Source organism: Phoxinus phoxinus (assembly GCF_949152265.1).
Source record: "Phoxinus phoxinus genome assembly, chromosome: 14".
Taxonomy (NCBI): Eukaryota; Metazoa; Chordata; class Actinopteri; order Cypriniformes; family Leuciscidae; genus Phoxinus; species Phoxinus phoxinus.
In genome coordinates this window covers 21,646,356-21,671,521 of record NC_136889.1, presented here as the reverse complement: position 1 = coordinate 21,671,521, position 25,166 = coordinate 21,646,356, and the positions used below count along the sequence as shown (strand labels likewise).

Genomic DNA, 25,166 nt, shown 5'->3' with positions numbered 1-25,166 from the left:
ATTTAAAGAGTAATAGAGCATTCTTTATGAATGTGCATTTTATCCTTATTAAAGGTTTTATTCACTGTTTAAAGCCTTATCTGTATTGAACTGTCATTCATATACGACTACCTTTTTCATGTATTTTTTTTTTCACCTTGATTTCCGACATGCCATTAAACAAATCAATCACATTGATTTCCAAGAATTTCTAAATACTAAACATAATGTATTTATATGGCTTTGATTTTGTTCTCCCCAAAGGTAAATGGTGCGAGCTGAACGTTGATGAGTGCAAATCCAATCCATGCCGAAACAATGGGAGGTGCATCGACGGTCTTAATGGTTACCAGTGTGTGTGCTCCAGAGGTTTCATGGGCTATCACTGTGAGAGAAACATTGATGAGTGCTCATCCAACCCCTGTGTTCATGGGAGGTACATTAACCTTGCTGAGCTGTAACGATGTGAATTTCAAGCTCTGTGATTGAGAGCTTTGTAGGCTATCACAGCCATTCTGAAAGAGACGATACCTCTGAGTCTTTTAAAAAACGAAATGTGCTCGCAATCCTTCTTGCCAGCTCACTCTCAATTAACTGTTTGGCAGTCTGCTACTCGGTAAACACAACATAATTAGTCATTACCAGCTGTTTCTTGCACTTTATTCATCTCACCAAGTTACAGTAATAATTAGATTTTATATAAAGTACTAATGCCTTAAACAGTCACAGTTTGGGTAGAACAGATTTTTCCCTTGGGAACCATACCTGGGAAACATCTCATATTTGTTACGGTATTAAAAAGGGATTATAACAGGACTCAACAATGAGAATATTATTTTACTGTCCAGATTGGATCAGTAGTTCAGATTTGTACTTAAAAAAATAAGTACTTAAAAAAAGTTCAGCTATAATATAACTCAACGACAACCATAAACAATAAAGTCAAACATACCTATGCATAAAAATGCTGACATGATTTGTACATATTTTAACACACTGATGCCTGCTAAAATACTGTTTGGATTTAAGTAGACAAATGCTTAAGAGTCTATGATTGGATCATTATTGCTGTGATTATTATGTTTCTAGCATGTTACAGTATATGTTTGGCAACAGTTCTTCTAACCCTAATTTATGGAGTGTGTAGCTTTTCATTTCTTAAACAATCATGTAGGAATACACATCATGGCCATATTCCAGGGTGACAATGTCAGGATTCATCAGGCTCAAATTGTGAAAGAATGGTTGGGAGGGAGCATGAAGAATCATTTCCACACAAGGTCTTGACCAAAAACTGATGCACCTCTTGATGGAAATAACATCACTACATTTATTTCCATCACGAGGTGCATCAATTTTTGGTCCTCTGTAAAGTCTCCTCCAGCACATCCCAAAGACTTTCAATGAATTTAAGGTCTGGACTCAGAGTTGCCGATTCATGTGTGAAAATGATTCTTCATGCTATCTCCCAACCATTCTTTCATAATTTGAGCCTGAGGAATTTTGGCTTTGTCATCCTGGAATATGGCCATGATGTGTCTGGCCATGGTTATTTAAGTAGTGAAAAGTTACACACTCCATCAATTAGGGTTAGAAGAATTGTTGCCAAACATATAACATGCTAGAAACATAATAATCACAGCAATAATGATCCAATCAGAGACTCTTTAGTATTTGCCTATTTAAATCTAAACAGCGACTTTTTTTTCGGCCAGGCAGTATATATATGCATAAAATCACACATATCTGATTAATAAATATCTATGCTGGCTTGTCAAAACACTCTCACACCAGCCCGGGACCATCCTTATTGTTGAGCCCAGTAAAATCTCGAAATAAAAAGGGGACACAGTTCATGCAGATAAACATGCATAGGTTTATAAATAGACACATCTTTAAATTTTATAATGCCATTATGCTGATTATGAGTTTTTAGGATGGATAAAAAATACGGGTTGTCACCTGACATTTGCTGTTAAACCGTGAAATGAGCTGTTTAATCACAGCCTAGTAAATGTTGCACTTGCACATTAATTAACCATCAATGTGACTTTATCAAGAGTGTGAGAGTTGCAGTGCCATACAACATGACTTTCTAACATTTATCATATGAATTGACCATATATTATTTACAAGACCCTCACTTATGAAAATCCTTTATACAAGCTTATTGTTTTATTAGTCCTGTCGTTCTGGTGCGTGTGTGTTTATAATCTAAAGCCTCAGAAATCACTTTGCAAGTAAATGTGGTTGAGGTTGTAGCTTCATCTATATGTACAGTCATCTCTCATAAATCACAAATGATGAATGCAGATTTTGCACGTCAGAGCACATAATCTCTTTTTTCATTGCAGTTGCCTGGATAAAATAGATGCATACATCTGTCAATGTGAGGTTGGATGGACTGGTCACAGATGCGAGATCAACATTAATGTGAGCATGTTGTTTATACAGTATGTGTCTATATGTGAGCATGTCTGTATATACAGGTGAAACTCGAAAAAATATAATATCGTGCAAAAGTTCATTTATTTCAGTAATTCAACTTAAAAGATTAAACTAATAAACTCATTACATGCAAAGTGAGATTTTTCAAGCCTTTATTTGTTATAATTTTGATGATTATGGCTTACAGCTTATGAAAACCCTGAAATCAAAATTAGAATATTGTGAAAAGGTTTTCATAGCTGTAAGCCATAATCATCAAAATTATAACAAATAAAGGCTTGAAATATCTCACTTTGCATGTAATGAGTCTATATAATATATTAGTTTCACCTTTTAAGTTGAATTACTGAAATAAATGAACTTTTGTACGATATTCAAATTTTTCGAGTTTCGCCTGTGTATGTGTGTGTGTGTGTATATATATACTTTGTGTGTGTGTGTATATATATATAATTTTTGATTGTTTTGTTCTATATAAAGTTGATTTCATATATATGTAAAGCCCAAAACAAATAGAAAATGTTATAAATTATTTACCAGCCTATTTAAAATCTTATAATTAACAAAACTGAGTTTATTCTGTTCGGCCCCAAGGATAACGGCGATTATGACCTTGACCTCGGCCCTCTTACCCCTTATAACTCAAAGTGCGTTAGGAACTTGGGCTTCTTATTTGATTCAAATTTAAAATTTGATAAACAGATTTCTGCTGTAGTCAAGTCATGTTTTTATCAACTCCGCCTTCTCAGTAAAATAAAATCCATTCTCTCAAGAAATAACTTAGAAATAGCCATTCATGCTTTCATTACCTGTAGACTTGATTACTGCAACTCATTGTACTATGGCAGTACTCAATCATCTATCTCCCGCCTGCAGCAAGTTCAGAACGCGGCCGCTAGATTACTTGCAGGGAAGCGTAAGTTTGACCATATAACACCTGTTTTAATGTCTCTTCATTGGCTACCAGTCAAGTACCGAATTGAGTTTAAAATTTTATTATTTGTTTACAAAGCTTTGAATAATCTGGCACCGCATTATTTAACTGAACTTTTGGTTCCTTATACACCATCTAGAAACCTGAGATCCGGTGACCACGGCCTCCTAACAGTTCCTAAAGTAAAACTAAAAAAACGTGGCGATCGGTCTTTTGCTGCCGCTGGCCCAAAGCTATGGAACAGCCTCCCGACGTTTATTAGGCATGCCCCGTCTATCTACATTTTTAAAACTCAGCTAAAGACTCATTTATTCTCCATGGCTTTTAACACTATATAACTATTTTTTTGCTATATTATTACTGCTCGCCTGTTCTTATTTTTTATTATATATGCATGCTGTATCTGTTTTACTTGTTCTACTGTTTTTCTTTGATTGCTTGTGAAGCACTTTGGTCAACCTCGGTTGTGTTTAAATGTGCTATATAAATAAATGATTGATTGATTGATTATAATAATCATTCTTAAATTTGAGATTTTCTTTTATTACATTGACAGAATGTTCCCCATATATTATGTAACCAACGGTGGTGACGTCATTTGAATTCCTATTGGTCATCTTAGATGAATGTGAATAATGATTGCCCTTTTTTGCTTCTAATCATATCACCATCCTTGTATGTATATTCTTATACACAGTGGGCAGAAAGTGAGTGTCATAACAATGACAAAACCGAAAAGTTTGCACACTACTCACTCCTTGCCTTGTCAGCACTGGTATTTCCTTCAGGAAATGCAAATTTATTTGAAAATCTTCAGCTGAAAGTTATTTAGCATATGAAAGCCAATAAACAGAATGTAGATATGCAGAAATACAAACTGTTTTGAGACTGTAAAGCATGGTGCATTCATTCACAGAATCATAAATCAAAAATGAATACGCACATTATACCAGATGGAGAGGGCCGTGTCTATCTAAAGAGTCCCTAGGCTGCAATGAAATCAAAGTTCAAGGTTTAACAGTGACAGTGAGTTTCTGAGACGTGGCCGCCACATTTCATTCTGGAGACAGGGAACTGTTAGGACAGACTATAGCAACACACAAGTACGAACTGGAGTCTGTGAACAAGAGCTCTGACACACACTTTTCTGTGGTAAAAGCTGAGTATCACTAGACCCACTATTGACAGGAACTTTTTGACGTCAAGCACTGCCACAAGTGGCTGTCTGTGCCTTTTTTCCTAAAAATGGGTTGATTTGTGTTAAACTTTCAGTAGCCTTAACAATCAAATGGAGTGGTTAGGTTGTGCTGCCATTTGGGGGGTGTGCAGGCATTATCCCAGCTGGAGATCCTTGTCAAATCAAGTTGGTTTATTGTCATTTCTCTCCCGTATGGTTGGTGAATAACAAAACAGTGTCTCTTTGTCTTGAGCCATACTGCAGAACATATTGTAGGTCTTTAAGAAATCAACTTTTGGACAATAAAAATAGGCAGTTTATACAAAACTCCAGCAAATTACAATAAAGACATTCTACTCAAAGGGCCGTATACTACTGATGAGTGAGTTACATAATTAAAAAAAAAAAAATCGTAGTCCAGTGAATAACCGGAGAAGTGCCTTTCTTAATATTTTCTGTAGAGCCATCAATTTAAAGGGGGACTTTTGAAACTATTTTAATATGTTCCTTGAGGTTCACTTATAATGTTAATAAAGTTTTTTGCACAAAAAAATATTAAAAACGAGATGTGGAAAAACGTACTCGGTTACTAACGTAACCTCGGTTCTCTCTAGGAGAGGGAACGAGTACTGCGTCGAAGCGACGCTACGGGAAAGATATTTCTTTTTCGAGATTGAAGCCTAAAATTAATCCTTAATTTTGTAAATATGTAAAACGCTCTGCTCCGCCAGAAAAGCACAGCCTATGCGAGGCCAGTGACGCTGACCAATGAGGACGCTTCGCGAAACGGGCGTGGTCTAGGCCTATAAATATGAGCATAGCTGTCTTCCACTCTGATTTTCTATTCTTCACGAAGCTACACGCATCGTAGGACCGGATTCGAGCCACCACAGCCGTCTGAAACAAGCACCTCAGCAGGACGCGCCTCTTACCTGAAGCCGCTGGTCATCGCCGCCTTCAGCCGCCGTTCCCTGCTGCGCTTCTCCGGCGTGGAATATCCTTTACATTATGTGAGTGTGTTTTGTGTGTGTGTTCGCCGTCGTGTCACACAGTTTTGCGTCACACACGTCACACAGAGATGCCTCGCACCTCCTGTGGCTCGTGTAGAGCCCCGCTCAGCGACGGGGACCACGTGCTTGTGTTTCCTGCCTGGGTGATGATCACGCAGCTTCAGCTCTCGTCGATGGCGGCTGCCATCACTGTGATTTGATGCCTACGGTGACTCTGCGGACTCGCCTGGCGTTCATTTACTGAAGCTGCATCTTTCCGCCCGCTGTAGTGCCGCGCCGTGAAAAGCGCCGTGCTTAGCGGAGCCCGGAACCTCCCTCCACCACGAGGAGCTCGCCGCTGCTACCGCCAGCTTCTCCGCCCGCTTCGCTGGACTCTCTGACCGACGGACAAGGGCCGCAGTGTGCCGCCACGTCCGTCATGGACGAGGGTGAAGCCGCGTCTGTGGAGGACGACTGCTGTTCTCTCCTCGCTTCGGGTAGCGAGGTATGGGCGAGCTCCGAGGATCTCCCCTCCCCCGCCGCTCGTGAGCGTCGACGGAGAAAGACCAGCATCGATGCGCTTACCGGCTGGATGGCTGTTTTTCTGCAGAGGAACGTACGTTACCGTCCTCGCGACCCGTGCCTTTTTTTAAATATTAAATATAATTAATATAATTAATATATTATTTTTAAATATAAAAATAATATTTTAAAAATATTAAAAACGAGATGCGGAAAAACTATTATTTTCTACCTTCATTCTGACCCTTGACCCCTGACTGAAATGACCCGCTTTTAAGGGGCGGCTTCTTTGAGGCTTGATTGGCTAATGTCATATGCATAGGAAACAGTATCAATGCAAGTTTTTTGAAAACATTATCAGAAAAAGCATTATGAAATTGTTTATGATGCAGCTGCTGTCCGATTAAATACAGTTGGCTGCTTCAATGAACAAGTTTCTTTGCAAACTCTCCATTACACAGTGCCTCGTTTGCAAAAAAAAAATAACATTTTGAACAAACATATAATCCTCTGACGCAATTCTGGACACCATTAGACTGAACAGACTCAAGTACGTGAAGTATTTCAGAAAGTGAATGGGCATCTGTATATTGTATTAATTGTAGACAGCGTCAGTGATTATAATGAGTTCTATTTGCTTTTAACACGATGCTCTCATATGGTGTTGGCAAATGTCTGTCGTTAAGTGACTGAAAGCCAGTGGGCCACATCTATTATAAAATACTGATAATAAATTATTTTTGCGTCTGTGCGTGCAAGGGTGACCAAACGTCCTCTTTTGCCAGGACATGTCCAGTTTTTACGTACTGTCCAGGGGGATTTTATAAATTCATGAAAATGTCCGGGTTTCACTGTTTTTCATGGGACCACTAAGCGTGTACTTTAAATTGACTGACGCTTGCCTTTGTACACAAAACATATGAAACCGGCTTCGGCTTCACCCCATCTTGTTATAATCAGCGCGTTCCTCAATCCGCAGCGGCTTCAAGCAGAGAGCACGTCAGAAAACAGAGGCCTGTGTGTGTGTGTTCATCTCAGCCTCATTGGTCTGTCACTGCTCGTCAATGTCAGAATATTTGAAATGACCAATCAAATCAAAGTAGGTGGACTTTGTTTACAGAATTTTAGCAGCATGATTCGCCGCTTCAGTTTACGGTCAAGCACGAAATAAGATGTAAGTAGCTAACAGCGTTAAAAAAAAGCCCAAATGGTAATTCAGAGATGATTTACAGAGAAAATTCCCATATTTTAGTTTTGGTCGGGATCCGTGTAAAGCAGAATGCATGATCTGCAAAGCTGCCATGTACGTGTCAGTGTCAAATAAAGGTGCTAGCGACCTAGAAGCCCACATAAGGAAAGTATAGGCTACAAGAGAACATCAGGAGGATTGAAATGTTTTTTTTTTTTACTAAAAATAGTGTAGTAGATTTGTTTTTTTGTTTTTTTACCTATGGCCATGAAAAGAAATAGTGTCATGTAAAAGGTGTTAAAAGCTAAACTATAACTATAAAACTATAAACTATAAAAATATATATATATATATTATTCTATTGTTCCGGGCCAAGCATTGAAAGGATGTATTACTTTATGTATTAAAGTACAATAGTTGCAAGGTTGTGAATGCATTTGTCAAGTATTTTTTGATGCAACCATGCCCCCAACCACGCCCCCATCCCTTAACCACGCCTCCCCCAACCACGCCCCCTGTCCTCCTTTCTGAAAACTAAAATAAAACTAGTGTGTGTCTGTGTCTGTGTGCACTCTCAATCCGTTGACAAGCTTAAATAATATAAAACTCTGTTCATAAATTAACATAACTTTGGTTCTTAATATAATTTTTGTCTTTGAGTCGTGTGGTCTAGTGGTTGGTAGTGTCTAGGTTGTTAATTGGTTCGGTTTTCCAACTGGTTCAACTGAAAGGTTGCTAGTTTAGTGTGAGGAACAATCCATAAGCCATCGCCAATGTGCCCTTCAGCAAGGCACTTATCCCCAGGATGCGGTTCAAGTTCATAGCAGCATTCAAAGGGGACATCTAAATGTCACAGAAACAAGGTCAACTGGACCTGCGTGTGATAAAGATTCTATTACATCTTCACCGCTTGTGGTCTATAAGCAAAACATAGTAACTACTGTTTTTGAATTATTATTTTCTCTGAATCTGAACATAGTTGAACTAAACCTGTCTCTCACATGACACATCAGAGTATAAGAAACCAGATTTCAATCATAGCTTAATTTTTTATTTGTTTATGTAGTACTATGACAACAACAAAATATTAGTCCAATATCCATTTGCAAATGAGTGATTTTCATTGTCAGTGGAAGATTTTGTAAGAAGAATTAAAAAAAATATATGGCAAAATGGAAATGTTGTGCTTACTGTATTAGACATGGTATGATATTAAAACTGTCTTTGTATTGAAGATCTAATAATGTCCCCCTTGGCTTAAAATTTTGCAAAGTAGATGCTGTCGCAATAATGAATGGGAATTGGTTAGAAATTATGAAAAAAAGCACCTCACATGAGACAAAGTAAGAGAGTAAGCTTCATATACCTTCATATTCTAATGACAACTAAGATGATGGAAAGGTCAGACATATTGTCGGGTTATTTCGAGGGAACTCGAACTGCGTCGACTACCGACACTTTGGGGAACGCCCTTAGCGTAGTGGCTCTGAAACATGAATGAAACTAAGCCAATCTTGGTTGGTGTTGCATTATGACGTAATGTGTGACAGCATACACGGAAGCTAAAAAGAGATGCCGGCACACAACAGAGTTAGCTTTTTGCTCTTCAGCAAGCGCTCTGTGTCAAACTGTCTGTCTTATTTGGTGTTGTTTGTCCCATAAGAATTGCAAAATAGAATCTAGTTGCTCGGATCTCGCGTTTGCAGAGGCAGCGCATAGATTACGGGTCTACTCTGCAAGATTCTGTGACTGGGATCTCGCGTTTGCCGAGGCAGCACGTAAATTAAAGGTCTACATTGCAAAACAGAATCTATAGTGGCTCGGATCTCGCGTTTGCCAAGGCAGCGTGTAGATTACGAGTCTACTCTGCAATAAAGTTCTACCAGAAAGACTAGGGAGAATATATACTGTGACAATGAAACATTTATTAACAGCCCAGCAAGCAATCAAGTTCTTTGGCGTAGGCCCCGTCCCTAGCTTGCATTCCGAGGGTCTGGACTCTGCATATCCTGCCTGAAGACGAAGGCAGGGGCGCAGCCGACCCCCTGCAAGGTGTGGGAAGGGATCATCCTGGTGGTGGTGGGGTGGATGGAGGGAAAGACCCGTCTTGGTGGTATTGGGGAGGATGGAGGGAAAGACCCGTCTTGGTGGTGGTGGGGAGGATGGAGGTGAATGGAAGCGTCAGCATCTGCAAACTCAGACGTGTTAGTACCGATCTTTTATACCACAAGTATAAGAATATGATTGGATAGATGAGAAGGTAATAAGTGACGTAACGATTGAGTCTTCCTGGCAGAACTTATGCTAAAGCTTTCATATTCTGTGACTGGGATCTCGCGTTTGCCGAGGCAGCGCGTAGATTAAAGGTCTGCATTGCAAAACAGAATCTATAGTGGCTCGGATCTCACGTTTGCTGAGGCAGCACGTAAATTATGGGTCCACTCTGCAAAAGAGATTCTGTGACTGGGATCTTGCGTTTGCCGAGGCAGCGCGTGGATTAAAGATCTGCATTGCAATACAGAATCTATAGTGGCTCGGATCTCACGTTTGCTGAGGCAGCACGTAAATTATGGGTCCACTCTGCAATAAAGATTCTGTGTGTTCATTGAGAAATATCTCGACACGTATATCCGTGCACTGTCGGATGTTTCAGCCTCGCCACTGTCGAATTTCGAAAATCGCTCCTCCACGTAGCCCTCAGGGAACCTGTGTCTGCTTTCGGGGCGAAGCGTACCAATATCGGGTTCTTTCATTCAGCCTAGCTCTCTCTCCTCGCACATTTACCAAATGCATGGATGCAGCTCTAGCACCGCTGAGGCTTCTGGGTGACTGGCTGATTTTGGCCCAGTCACAAGAGCTGGCAGTTCGGCATCGAGATGTTGTCCTTGCCCACATCCAGAGGCCTGGGGTTGAGACTCAACACGAAAAAGAGCATGTTGGCTCCAGCCCAGAGAGCCACGTTCCTGGGAGTGATGCTGGACTCGGTCACGATGCGGGCACAATTGTCTCCTGCATGGATCGAGTCCATCCTGGCCACGGTGACCAGAATAAAGCTAGGCCAAGCCATCACTGTAAAACATTTTCCGAAAGTGTTAGGGCTCATGACAGCAGCGTCCAACATCATTCCATTCGGGCTGCTGCACATGAGGGCCCTGCAGTGGTGGTTGGAAACCAATCCGCATGATCAGGGTTACGCGCAGGTGCCTTCGTTCCCTATCTATGTGGAAGAAAGCTTGGTTTCTGTCCCAAGGCCCCGTGCTGGGAGCGTCATGACGCCGGAAAGCCGCTTCAACAGACGCCTCCCTCACGGGCTGGGGCGCGGTCATGGATGGCAGGGTTTTGAGGAGCTTCCACCCAGACCTCAGGGGTCACCACACAGACAATGTGTCGGTGGTCTCTTACTTGATTCATCAGGGGGTTCTGAGATTGCGCCCTCTATCCAGATTGACGCGCAGATCCTCCTGTGGTCCCTTGGGAAACTGTTATCTCTCAGAGCAATGCACGTCTCAGGGGACCAGAATCAGAGAGCAGACATCCTGTTGTGGGCCGGGGAATGGAGACTTCCCACAGAGGTGGTGAAGCCGCTATCGAGAAGTTTGTCCCAGTGGAAGGTGATTTGTTTGTGTCTCGAGGGACATCCCACTGTCCACTGTGGTTTTCTCTCACCCATCCAGCCCCATTGGGGTTGGATGCCATGGTACAGGTGTGGCCAAGGCTACGTCTGTACGCTTTTCCCCCGATCGCTCTGCTCCCGGGAGTTCTGAAGAGGGTCCGTCGAGACGGGATCAGGCTACTTCTAGTAGCCCCGTACTGGCCGGCCTGAGTATGGTTTTCAGACATCTTAGCACTCCTGCCTGGCCAACCTTGGCAGATCCCTCTGAGGAGGGAACTGCTTCCACAGGCCGGGGGCTCAATATTCACCCTCGACCAGGCCTGTGGGAACTTTGGGCCTAGCCCCTGAGGGGGCTCAGTACCCTAGAGGCTGGCCTGTCGGCTGGAGTGGTCAAGACCATACTCAGTTCCAGAGCTCCTTCCATGAGGAGATTGTACGGCCTAAAGTGGAATGTGTTTCACACTTGGTGTAGAGAGCGTGAGGTGGACCCAGTTAACTGCCTGGTTGGCTTCAGTGCTGGAGCTCCTCCAAGATCGCTTCTCGGCTGGTCTTACCCCGTCAACACTCAAGGGGTACGTGGCTGCCATTGCGGCTTTCCATGCTCCTCTGGGTGATGGGCCTCTGGGGAGACATCAGCTGGTCGTACGTTTCCTCCGTAGGGCTCGGAGAATGAGACCTGCGGCTCGTACCACAGTTGCCACATGGGACCTGGCAGTGGTTCTCGAAGGGCTGGTCGAGGCCCTGGAGTCGCCTGAGGCCAAGAACCTTTCCTCAAGGTAGCTTTGTTTGTTAGCCATTACTTCTCTAAGGAGAGTAGGAGATCTTCAGGTGCTCTCTATGTCTAACATGGGTGCCTGGAGTTTGCTCCAGGCAACATTAAGGCTATCTTGCATCCCAGGCTATGTGCCTGAAGTGCCATCTAATGTGGCACGGCCTACGGTTCTGCAGGCTTTTCATCCTCCACCTCACGCAACGGCGAATGAACTTCATTTGCTCTGCCCTGTCAGAGCTCTCAAGATTTATGTCCAGAGGTCTTCTTAATGGCGGAAGTCAGACCAGTTGCTTGTGTGCTTTGGGTCGCCCAAGAAGGGGCTTCTCGCATCCAAACAGACAATCAGTAACTGGGTCGTTCATGCTATCTCTATGGCCTATAAGGTGCACAGCTTGCCTTCACCTTTGACCGTGAGGGCGCATTCAACCAGAGACATGGCATCCTCTAGAGCAGTGGTTCCCAAAGTAGGGGTTGCGAGATGATTTCTATAAAAAAAAGTGGAAAAAATATAAAGGCCCAATATATATGTTTTGCAATTAATTTAATTCAATACTTGTTAAATAGTGTTTGCAGAAAGTCAGATAAAAAAAAATATATATATAATATATATATTTTAATTCAATTTGTAATTTTGTCCCAGCATTACGAGATTACGTCAGCGCCAATCACAATCAAGTTGTCAAGTCAAGTACATCACGCACAGCAACGTTTCCCGCTTGTTTGCTAAAGCTAAATATGTTTGGAGGCTACAAACAAATAATACCTGCTTTAAAATGAAACGGTGGTTAATATCTACAACAGAAAAACCGAGAGGGGGTGAAAAGTCACATGTGCCAGATGTGAGGCCGGTTGATGGTGCGAAGACTGCAGTTGCGGAGGGAACATCCAAGAGGGCAGCGGAGGTCAGTAGTGAGGGTGAGCCGCAAGAAATGCCCTCCACTTCTGCTAAGGGTGGAGCCCGCCAAGCCCATCACTCGGATCCGGCTTACTCCAAATCAAGAAAATACAGAGAGGAATTTATTAGGTATGGATTTGTGTGTCAGGTCGTAAACGGAGACTAAACACTAAACATCCCAATCTCGCTGCTAAACCTATCGAGTTTTTCCGCAGAAAAGAGGGAGAGTTACGAGGGAAAAAGAAACTCCTAACTACACAAACAACAATCCCCGCTAAAGCTCAGAGGGCTTCCTATGAAGTGGCATATCTAATTGCACAAACTAAAAAGCCTCACACGATAGGTGAAACTTTAATCAAGCCAGCGGCAATAGCCATGACTCGGATTATGCATGGTGATAAGCAGGCCGCAGAGCTCCAATGGGTGCCGCTCTCAGACGGGACTATAGCCCGCCGCATCAGTGACATGGCACTGGACATCAAACGTCAACTCATTGACGCAGTGAAAGGAGGGAAGTATTCGTTACAATTGGACGAGTCCACCGACGTCTCCAATTCCGCCCAGCTCTTAGTTTTTGTCAGGTACATTTTTGAGGGGAAGCTTAACGAGGAAATGCTGTTTTGCGTGCCGCTGGAGGGAACGTGCACTGGTGAGGACACTTTTAACAAACTGGACTGCAATCTAAAAGAAGAGGGTCTCTCTTGGAGCGAGTGCTTGTCAGTGTGCACAGATGGTGCAGGAGCAATGCTCGGAACAAATAAGGGTTTAAAAGCACGAGTCCTGCAAGTGGCACCTCATGTCATTTTTACTCACTGCATCATACACCGAGAAGCCCTCGCATGTAAAACACTGAACCCTGAGTTAAAACACGTTCTTGACACTGCAGTAAAAATGGTCAATCACATTAAATCACGACCACTTAACACGAGACTGTTTTCAACTCTTTGCAATGAAATGGGATCAGAGCACCAGGGCCTGCTGCTCCACACAGAAGTCCGCTGGCTATCGCGGGGCAATGTGCTGAGCCGTCTGTATGAGCTGCGAGATGAGGTGCGCATTTTCCTCACTGACCAAAGATCTCCTCTCGCCGAGCACCTCACTGACCCTGGCTGGGTTACAAAGCTGGCACATTTGTCATCTATATTTGAAAAACTGAATGGACTTAACATGTCACTGCAGGGCGAAAATACAAGTATCCTGTCTCTTAATGATAAAGTTCAGGCATTTGTGCGCAAAGTTGAGTGCTGGAGAGATCGGGTGGAAACTGGGCGCATAGACATGTTCACCAAATTAGACGAATTCCTCGAGGAAAATGCATTGAGTGTAAATATTGTCAGGGAGTCTATTACTGAGCATCTCCAATCCCTTCTGGATCATTTTAACAAGTACTTTCCAGAGGAAGGTACGCAAGAAAAACACGATTGGATTCGATCCCCTTTCACTGCCACCACAAACCATCTGACGTGTGACACGGAGGACGCGCTGATTGAACTTTCATCTGATCGAACCTTGAGGACACGTTTTTGCCTCAAAAACGCTGGATGAGTTCTGGATTTCGGTGAAGGATGAGTACCCGCAGCTTTCCAAAGCCGCTTTGGATACACTGATGCCATTTGGATCAACTTATTTATGCGAGAAGACTTTCTCCGCACTGACTTACATAAAAAATAAACATAGATCGCGTCTTCACGTGGAAGATAATCTCCATGTTGCCATCTACAAAACTAAACCCAGACTGGATCTGCTTTTCTCAGCGCACAGCGTGCACCCATCGTATTTAAGTGGTTCCCAAACCTGTCCTGAAGGACCCCCCAACACTGCACGTTTTCTTTGTCTCCCTAATCAAACACACCGGATTTAACTCATCAGCTCATCACATTGGTTAACAATGAGCTTATGAGTTGAATCAGGTGTGTTTGATTAAGGAGACAAAGAAAACTAAACACATGAACTGAGGTCAAAACATCAGAGTCTTATGGCTAGTGAAAATATTCAGTTTTTTTTGTCTGTAAATATTGTTATGGTAAATTCGGTCATAGTTTAATTAAAGTAGTTCTGATATAGTTTTTAAAACAGTTGAACAAATGAAATGTACCTGGGTGACACAATGTCCTCTGAATTACTGCCCTCTTCATAGTTTTAAAAAATGTAGTCTTCTCTGTTTGATCAAGTTATCGGTCAGTTCTGCTTTAGAACAAAGGCAAGGTATTAATGTGTGTTTGTAGAATTAGACGTTTCAGATAAGTCTGTTTAGTGATCTTGATTTATTTTCTCAAGCTGCTGAGTTATTAAAATCGTCTTACACATTACATTTGTTTATTCCAGTTTAACATTTATTGTATACATAAATACTGGATCTGGAAGGGTGGTCACCTGTGGGAGAGAAAAAAACAATCCGTGGCGACGGTTTGGCAATCCGTCCGCTCAGTTTAAAAAGCGTCTTCCAAATATGTAGCCTAAAATGTAATAATAATTATTATTATTATTTGAGTTTATAACTATAAATTAGTTTTCTTAAGACTGTAATATGTTCATCATAAAATCATTTATCAATGCTTTATTTTTATAGGCTATTTTTTACAGTTTTGGATAAAATAGGGCTACATTTTTTTGCATATTTTTTGCTTAAAAATAAAGCATTCATAAATTATTTTATGATAAACATATTAATGACTTAAGTGAACTCTATAGTTATAAACGGAAATAATAATAATAATAATTTGCCTATCATTATTATTATCAGCCTACAAGGCTACATATTTAGAAGACGCTTGTATCCAAAAAAGGAACACAGCAATTAGTCAAATGTCAGTCATAATACGGGTTATACAGGGTTTTATTTGATTATCACAAATAAACACAAGATTTTGATGCATATCCAAGGGTTCGTGCAGAGTGTGAGCGCGCACTGCATGGCACGGAGGCGCGGGTGCGAACACTTGTATTTCCCTATCAACTGTGGAAACAACTTAACTCTCTGAGAGAGAACAGGTGGAAATCGAGTTGCTCATGCATAATTGTAACACTGATTTTGCGCATAGAACAATAAAATATAACTTTGTGTGCTTTGAGACTGGGCATAAAATCGATTTGCTGTACATTTCACGCGACGGGAGGGGTTGTTGAGGTGGGGCGGGAGAGGTGCGGGGTCGCAGGGCAGCAGCGCATTTATCACGGGCTAAAAAGTTTGGGAACCCCTGCTCTAGAGCCCTCCTTTCAGGGGCCCTGATCCAAGAAGTGTGCGATGCAGCAGAATGGGCCACCCCTCATACATTTATCAGATTCTATAGCTTGGACATTCATTCTACGCCAGGCACTCTAGTGCTCTCATCCTAAGTGTGCCTGTTCGCAGCTTCAGACAGGGCTCATTGTGGCATAGTGGGTACTCGTTCCCCAAACTGCCGGTAGTCGACGCAGTTCGAGTTCCCTCGAAAGGGAACGTCTCGGGTTACGACTGTAACCCTTGTTCCCTGAGAAGGGAATGAGACACTGCTTCCCTCCGCCACGCCTTCCCCTGCCTGGGAGCGACTTGCTTCATCGCAGAAGCTAACTCTGTTGTGTGCCAGCGTCTCTTTGTAGCTTCCGTGTATGCCATCACACATTACGTCATGACACAACACCAATCAAGATTGGCTTAGTTTCATTCATGGTTCAGAGCCGCTACACTAAGGGCGTTCCCCAAAGTGATTTGTGCAGTGTCTCGTTCCCTTCTCAGGGAACAAGGGCTACAGTCGTAATCTTGTGAGAAGAGAGGAAATTGAAGAACTGAAAAGTGAAAAACTGTAATTTTACAAAAGCAAACAACATATTGCACAGTAATCATAGTATTACACAATTCTATCAATGCTATAACAGTTTGTGTGCTTTTTAAGTACCGGTATATATTTTATTTGCATATTTTATATGTATTTTATATGTTTTTACATTGTCCATGCTGTTCATAATTTTTACAATAGGAATTTAAACAATTTTTTTAACTAACTCAAACAGATGTTGGATGCTGTATGGATGGGGATTGTTCTTCTGAATAACAACCATGGAATCATCTAAACACAAGTGTCTGATTAAAATACTTCTATCCCTAATTGATTTAATACCTAGCATGGCCTTAAATGTACCCCTGAGATGAAACACTTGGTCGCTTGGAGGACTTCAGAGGCTTGTTTGGAATAAATCATTAGCTGCTGTTCGCTCCCGTAATGACTATAGGACAAGATCTGCCATTCTGTTTGTATACTCACTTACTGTATCAACTCCACTAATGTGCCATATATCTTTTTTATATGAACATCTTTAAATCACAGAAATGTAATTAAATTTAGCCATTCAGCATGCAGTAAAAACTGTATTAGTGCCCTATGAAAGTGGTATGATCAAGCATTAAACTAGTGATTCAGTGAAAATTTATAGTAAACACTTATCTAATCTACTCGTTTATGTCATCTACAAATCTTTGAAATTTACTGTAATACTAAGCAATATTTTAATACTATTTAATTATTGGTTTTGTGTAAAGAAATCATTTTGATCCTAAATCTGACATCCATTAAGACAGATAAATAGTATTTGTGATGGTTTGATTGATTGTTCCACCCCATATATTGTAATATATACATTGTGTGTGCATGTTGTGTGTATTATATATATTTGTATCAAGGTCGCTAATTTCTATTTATTTTTTTTATGTTAGGAGTGTGAGGCTCATCCATGTCTTAATGGAGGCTCCTGTGTGGATCTTTTGGACAAATATGCCTGCATATGTGCAGATGGTTTCACTGGGAAGAACTGTGATATTGACCAGAATGTGTGTCTGCAGACGTCTCTTAATTTCTCCCTGTGTTTCAATGGAGGGACATGCGTGGACGGACCAGGGGCCAACTTCACATGCAGGTGCAAACAATACTTTAGACATTATGTAACCTAGACAAAACTTCTGATCTTTTTCTGTATGATGTTTAACAATAGTTGATTTGTCAGTATTTACTATCCTAAGATGTACATTTCCCAAAACCATATAAGCCTAAGTCGATTTTTGCAATCCACTTATGCTTACAATGCTTTTATGCAATGCATGCAGTCCAGATCAGTGTTGGGGAAGCTATTTGGTTACACTTTATTTTGATAGTCCACTTTAGACATTCTACTGACTATAAGTAACTTGGCAACTACAAGTCAACTTATTCTACTAACCCGAACCCTAACCATAACCATAACCTACCAGTCTACTGACAGTCTACTACAGTCTACTAATACTCTAATGAGAGTTAGTTGACATGTAGTTGAAAAGTAACTTATAATTAGTAGAATGTCTAAAGTGGACTATCAGAATAAAGTGTAACCAGCTACTTTAAAGGGGTGGAAAAATGCCATTGAACTACTACATCTAAAATGAGAGCCCACATGATCACGTGAAAATAATAATTTAATTTCTTTAAAGGGGTGGTAAAATGCCCTTTTCACAAGATGTAAAATAAATCTCTGATGTCCCCAGAGCGTGTGTGTGTGAAGTTTTAGCACAAAATACCTCACAGATATTTTTACATAGCATGTTAAAGTTGTCACTTTTTGAGGGTTTGCAAAAACGCACCGTTTTGTGCCTGACCCTTTAAATGCAAATGAGCTGCTGCAGAGGGCGGGGTTTCAAGAGCTCCTGTGTGTTAGCAGCTGCGATTACCTCACGCAGACACACTAAAATGACAGAAACTGTTCTGCCTTTAATGTTAAAACGGAGTCAGACAAAGATGGAGAGACTCAAGAAGAAGTGACAACATGTACAATGCAACAGGACGTCTCTGAATGGTTAGTTGATGAATTTATGTTGCTGATGTGGAGTTAACTATCTTATTAGGATATTCTGTCACAATTATCTATAAATCGCTCGTATAGGAACTGTTATGAGATGCACACAGAGTGACTTTCTATTGCATGTGAAAAGACAGATGCTAAAGTTTGAGCCAACTTTTCCTCTTCTCAACATGGACTGCGTGTTCCCGGGGGCGGGGTTTATGTACATTTTAGGCTTGCTGATGTCACTAAACCCGGAGGAATATTGTGTAGTCCCTACCAGCCGTTTGTTGTAGTCCTTTTCTTTAAAAGCAAATATCTTCCTTTGCTTTGAACTTTGACCGTTGTAATTTTTGCAGATGTTGTGTATGCTCAAACAGCAACATTACACACTAACTAAAGTTAGAAAAGTGAAATCATACTTTACCACCCCTTTAAACTGTAGCTATCGCTAAACAAAATAATATTTATTCAAATATTATGGGATAATCTTATCATGCCCCAAATATTAATATCGTTATTCATCATTTAAAGTAACTCTCATGGGTTACTTACAAACAATAGTGGTAGTGCTTTTGAGTTATCTTAGTGACTTCAAACTTTTGAGACCATTCACCTAAAAGATTTGTTCAGATTCGTTCATTGATTCTCATTCAGACTCAAAGCACTAAGTATGGAAGAGAATGAGAATAATTTGATCAACTAAACCATTAATTTGTTTGCAAATAAAACACCACTAACAAAATGAACAAACTAAAAATTAAATTAGATTTACGTTATTTTAAAAATATATAACTTGTAATTGGTTACTGCCAGACACTGATCCAGATACATTTCCACGGTTCCTCTTGGTTCATTTTAAAGGTCTGTAAGGTTGCCAGAGTGGCTGATTATGCAGCAGCTGCTACAACATTATCGCTGAACTGAAGGGCTGAAATTGCGTTGTGGCGCATTACACATTCTGCATAAAAGGGCCCATCCAACACATAACATATCTCATTATCTCTTCCTCCTAAGACAATATTCTAATGTGAATAAGCCCTCTGTCCAGACTCTCTGATTAGCCCGGCCGATAATGCTATTTGCAATTCTCATCATGTCTGCTGGACAGATGCACGGACGGACAGACAGCTGTGGAATGAGAAAGCATTGTCTGTCCAAATGAGGCCTCATTGGATTGATTTTCTCAAATGGAAAACAAACGCCCCCATCCCATTTTGTGTTTACTCTCATTTGAAATCACTTGCAGACTGATGACTCACAGGCTGATTGCATTTAAGCCTGTCTCATTTGGTAATGGACAAAAGCACACATTAAAGACCAAAAAAAATGTGAGCTTAATCAGTGTTCAATCTTTTTTCTTTTCTTTTTTTTTTCATTTCATCAAATTTTTCTCATTTTGCATATTAGGCCATGTGAAAGATTCAGAACAGACATGTTGATATGAAAGCCATCAAAACTGACACAGAAAGGGAAAAAAAATATTACATCATCTTTATGTAAATTACAAAAGATATGTTGCTGCTGCATGATTAAACATGCATAAATCCCATAGCAGATCTAGGCAGGTGGAGCTGGAGGTGGAGGATTTCAGAGGAACTCTGATTGATCGCACTGCAGGACTATATCCTAAATCAAACAACGAACCAAATTATTTAAATGAGCAAACAATTTCATTTGCTGCAGGATCTGCAGAGGCCAATCAGCTTTTGCCATGCGGCAAATATGTGATTGCTTGAAAATTGCATGTAAGGAAGATGCACCCTCTAGAGTTTCATGACTGAACGATACATACATATGTATAAAATCAGTAATTATGAAACACATTTAAAATCTGATGGTCTTTTTTATTATTGACTCAATACACTGTATATCATAAAGTTTAAATCGATTTAAATATATATATGTATATATGTATATATATATATATATATATATATATATATATATATATATATATATATATAGGATCTATATCTAAATATATTTATAGGATATACATATATATTTAAATCAATTTTATTATTAAAACATTTTTTATGATATACTGTTTATTGGGTCAATAAAACAAAAGACTCATAATTGCTGATTTTGCTTTATATCTTGCATGTTTCTGGTGAGATCTTTGTTCACAATGCAGGATTTTTTTTTTCTGACCCCCTGACTGGACCGTTACAGATATTATTTTAATAAGTGCTGCTTCAGAACGCCTCTGGACACTTTGGAAAGAATATCTGTCAGTGTGTTTCATCTTTACTTAATATCTTGCTGATATTCTTACAGATATCAAATGGCAACATTCACTTTGTTGTCACTGAAATGTGCAATCTGTTTTTACTGGTGTGGGGACAAACAAACATTTTCCTTTTTGAATTACACCTTTTCAGATTAGTTAATTTTTTATTTATGCAAAATAATTTTTAAAATGTACTGTATTAGCACTGTATAAGAGCTGCATTTATACTCTTCAAAATGCGTCTTGTAGTGTTTAAGTGTGTACCGCTCAAAGTGTTTTAGGGCCCTTTCACACTTACTGTACCTTGTTTGGTCCGGATTTTCTGACTTTTCAGTTTGGTCCGAACCAAACATTAAAATGTCAGCCATTACAAACATTGTGCCTTTCACACCTTTTAGGTGTGAAAACGCCCTTATTATACCAACAATCTGTTCAAAATCATCAGCGTTCATAGTGTAATCACTACATCAACTACAAAATGCCTTAATCCACATATGACCATAATTATGTCAACTGAGTGTAATTTTCCAGAACTTCCTCCTTAAATATTCAAATCTTAAAGATACAATATGTAAGATTTTTGTGATAAAATATCCAAAAATCACTTGCACAGTATGATATATTTCCTGCTGTTGTGTACTTACAATATCCCAAAAGTTCACAAAGATTTTTCATTTCAGAGAAATTCCTATTTGAAATAATGGTCCGTCCCGGAAAAAAAATGTTGCCTGTCAATGACGCAAAATCCGCGTTATCCCTAGTTTCCGCTCGTAGTACTCTGTAGTACCATAGACAGTATGGGTAGTAGGCCTACTGCCATAATAACCATGGCGACAGACGTGGACAACTGCGTAGTGCAACGTCAAGCTGCACGCTGTTGTTGTTTCATTTAAACATTATGGACCATGGCAAACTTTTGGGAAAAAAGGAGAACTAAAACAAGGATCATTATCAACGTGGCATTTTTGAGATGCCGAGAGCTCCACGTCCGTGACAAACTTCGACTTGACAGAGCTCTAACATGTACTTTATTAGACAGGTGAGCAAATGTACATAAAACTAATCAATGTTATATAGTTCAACATGATGAAATGTTAGAATATGATCTGTATGTTATTCTAATGTTGATCTAGCTTACTGCTAGGCTCATATAGCCAAACAAACGAACACATAGAATAACATTATAACTTTCAACACACTCAAATGCAGTTTAGTGTGATAGTGTAGACCAAGTGAAACAGCGCTGCTACCTCACAAGTTTCATTCGTCTAATAAACTGACCTGTGTGAGTAGTATTTCTGCACTTGCGGGTAGGCTAGTAACTAGTTCGGTAGAATGAAATGTCCATATTCCTTTATGCGAGCCTCGCGGGACTCGCGTGGCGCTGATAACTTATCTGTCTCTTATTAGCAATTGCACCCTGCTTCATACCTCAGTCATGATGAAAATATGAATGTATTCGCTCATCCATAAACATTATTAGATCCATCGGCTTGACGATGTGGCAGAGTGGAAAATTCCATATGCCGCATGTTGTGTTATTTTCATTTTCACTTTGCCAAAATCCATGACGGAAAGGGCGGTGTGTGTCAATTAAGAAAAACACGCCTAATATAAGGGCGAGGCTCACGCACCTGAAAAAAGAAAAAGAAAGACGTCACACGTGAATGCAGTTCTCGTGAGAGGGTTGTCGGAGAGGAGAAAATAAGTTGGAGTGCCGTGTGGAGTGGGGCTCGTGTTTCTGTCGGCTTCCAGACGTGCTGTTTTCATTGAGTCGGTGAACTGGCGCAACGCACCTTCGCGGATTTCATTCAGCCGTCCGTAGTGGAAAGCAACGCACCTTCGCGGATTTCATTCAGCCGATTCCACGGCGGTTCCAGACACTCCTCTGAGACCTTGCGGTCTGCTACATTTGTTTGGGTCAGTGCCACCAAGCTTTTCTTCCGTAATTCCGCAAGTTCCATAATTCAGCAGGAAATGTTGCGTCATCATCCTTCGCCTTTGTTATTGTAAGAGGTTAGCGACCCCTAGCTGTGATTTTTTTTTTTTTTTACATATTGTATCTTAAAAAAAAAAAAGGAAATATTTAGACATTTTTATATATGCCAACAAACTCTGTTAATGAGACATTTCTTAGTTTGCTCACCATCTGCGTGGCAGTGCTTTCACAAGCTTAGCTGACCATATGTCTGTCATTAATTATAATTTTTCCTTTTGAATATTTGCTTTTTAGATGGGCTCAAGGCTGTGGCTCAGAAAGTCGTAGCATTCTGTTCAACCTTTTAAAGGGACATGTTTTTAGAGAATAAAAACATCTGATTATCTGTGCAAGGTTTAAAAGAGGAATTCTTTCATTCAGCTGCCTGCCAGGTTTTGTGGGAGATTTCTGTGAGGTAGAGATGAATGAATGCTGTTCTGAGCCGTGCTTTCATGGGGCCATCTGCCAAGACCTCATCAATGGCTACCAATGTCACTGTCGACCAGGTGAGGCTTTAATGTTATCCACAATATCTAATGTAATACAATATTAATTCATTTGTATTAAGCAGAGGCATTATATGTACTGTATCAGTCTTTCACTGAATATACCATTTGTGCTTTATAGACAGGGTTCCACAGTGAATAAAGTAAATAAAAACTTACTTGATAATGTGCTTTTTTTCCCCATGTTTAAATAATTTCCCAACTTAAAACGGGGAGACAATGCAAACATGTGTTGTCAAAATATTGCTTTGTTTGTTTATCTTGACCAACCCGACACAACATTTACTCAACCAATGGTGTGAGTTTGGGGACGGAACTATCTATTTGTCCTGACCATTGGAAAGTGCTTGGAAATATGTTCGAAAACAATGAATTAAACCAAATATTTGAAATGTATATAAAATGATTTGAAAAATTTGAAAAATCAGTAAGGTTTTTTTTTTTTTTTTTAGCAAGGGCACATTAAAATTATACAATTTGACAGTAAAGACTTTTACACTGTTGCCAAAAAAATCAATTTCAAATAAATACTGTTCTTTTGAACGTTCTAGTCGTCAAAGAATCCTGGAAAAAAAAGTAGAGTAGACTAGCAGTTCAGCATATTAGAATGATTTCTGAAGGATCATGTGACTGAAGACTGGTGTAATGATGCTGAAAATTCAGCTTGGCATCACCGGAATAAATTACCTTTTTAAATATATCAAAATAGAAAAAAGTAATGTATATTTCTCCTAGTTTTATGCTTTAATTAAAATCGCTTTATTGCCATGATGCACATTTTTTTGTCTCGCATCTTTATTATTGTGCATGAAATTTAAAAAAGATATATTCTTTAACAAACTTTTTCATCAGTAACTCTGATCCTTATCCAAATATCACGAACGACTGGAAAAAGTCACAAAAATGTCATTCAGTGTAGGAACCCTGCATAGGAAATGCCATACATGTTTATGAATATCTTTTGTCAATGTTTTTTTTTTTTTTCCTTCCCAACAATCTCATGTCTGAAGGACACAAGAGGGATAAAGATTCCTGAAAAATCTTGGCTTTGTGCATCTTGATTCCACCATGCAGAAATCACTTACGTTCCTCTGGGGAGTAATTTGCTCTCGCTGGCTACTGAAACAGACACAAGCCTCATAGAGTATTAAAATGTATTCAGCCCTTCTGTATGTGTGTGCATGTGGATGCTTTCCAGAACGGGGAAATGAAGCAGGAATTGAGATGGTGTAGAAAACGTATGAGAAGCGGGAGGTGGGGGTTGTTGGTTGTGGGCTAACTGTGGCACTCTGGGTTTTTGTTCCTGGCAGGTTGGACAGGTCTTCACTGTGAAGATGACATTAATGAGTGCTTGCTGCAACCATGCAACCAGGGAATGTGCATCCAGAATGAGCCTGGCCATGGCTACACCTGCTTCTGTCGGCCCGGATTTGTGGTAAGTCTTCCTGAGTCCCCCACTCCCCTCTTTCTCCTCCTCCCTGAGCTCTTCATCTTCCCCTGAGGTGATTTTGAGAGAGACGCAATCCTGTTTGTCTTTCTCCTGTCAAGTATTCGCCATCCGTTTGTTTCCATTCCAATATTGCGATGGCCTTTAAATATCCTTGACGTCCTCAGGACGGGGAGGAAGCAGCGGGGCTCTTTAGTATTCAACATGCCTGTGGTGCTTTTCAAGTGCAGGGAAGCACAGATGTCACTTATCAATGACAGAATGTTCACTATTTACCTATTTTTGTATTGAATGTCTGCAGTGTTGCTTGTCGAAGTAACACTAAACAAAAAGATAAGCAATACGATATGATTATTAATGTTAATCTAACTACTCTCATCTAAAATTGACTTACAAGTACACTAAGTTTTATATTCAAAGAAAAGAATAGTACCTTTAAAAGTATAAAAATCATGCAAAAGGATTTTTCGGCATCCAACCTGGAAATCCACCCTATTTTCTAAATGCATCTTATTGATCATTTTATGAATGATTCATTCATGCACATTTTTTTACTTGTTCTTTTCTTTTTTTCTTTTCTTTCTTTTTTTGGAGCTTATTAATTTTTAATTAAAATGTCAGCCATTACAAACATTGTGAATTTCAGCACATGACCAGCTTAATGCTGCTCCTTTTATCTTGGTAACCTTATATTTGC

General features: G+C 40.1%; 1 protein-coding gene across 1 annotated transcript in view; it reads left to right on the top strand.

Moving 5' to 3' along the window:
• eys (eyes shut homolog) overlaps window positions 1-25,166 on the top strand; it is a 271,877-nt gene that overhangs the window by 149,462 nt on the left and 97,249 nt on the right. The window contains exons 25-29 of the mRNA XM_079634848.1: window positions 244-415; window positions 2,334-2,412; window positions 17,209-17,408; window positions 22,898-23,022; window positions 24,333-24,457. Coding sequence (XP_079490974.1) covers window positions 244-415; window positions 2,334-2,412; window positions 17,209-17,408; window positions 22,898-23,022; window positions 24,333-24,457 — 701 coding nt within the window. The remainder of the gene's footprint in view (window positions 1-243; window positions 416-2,333; window positions 2,413-17,208; window positions 17,409-22,897; window positions 23,023-24,332; window positions 24,458-25,166) is intronic.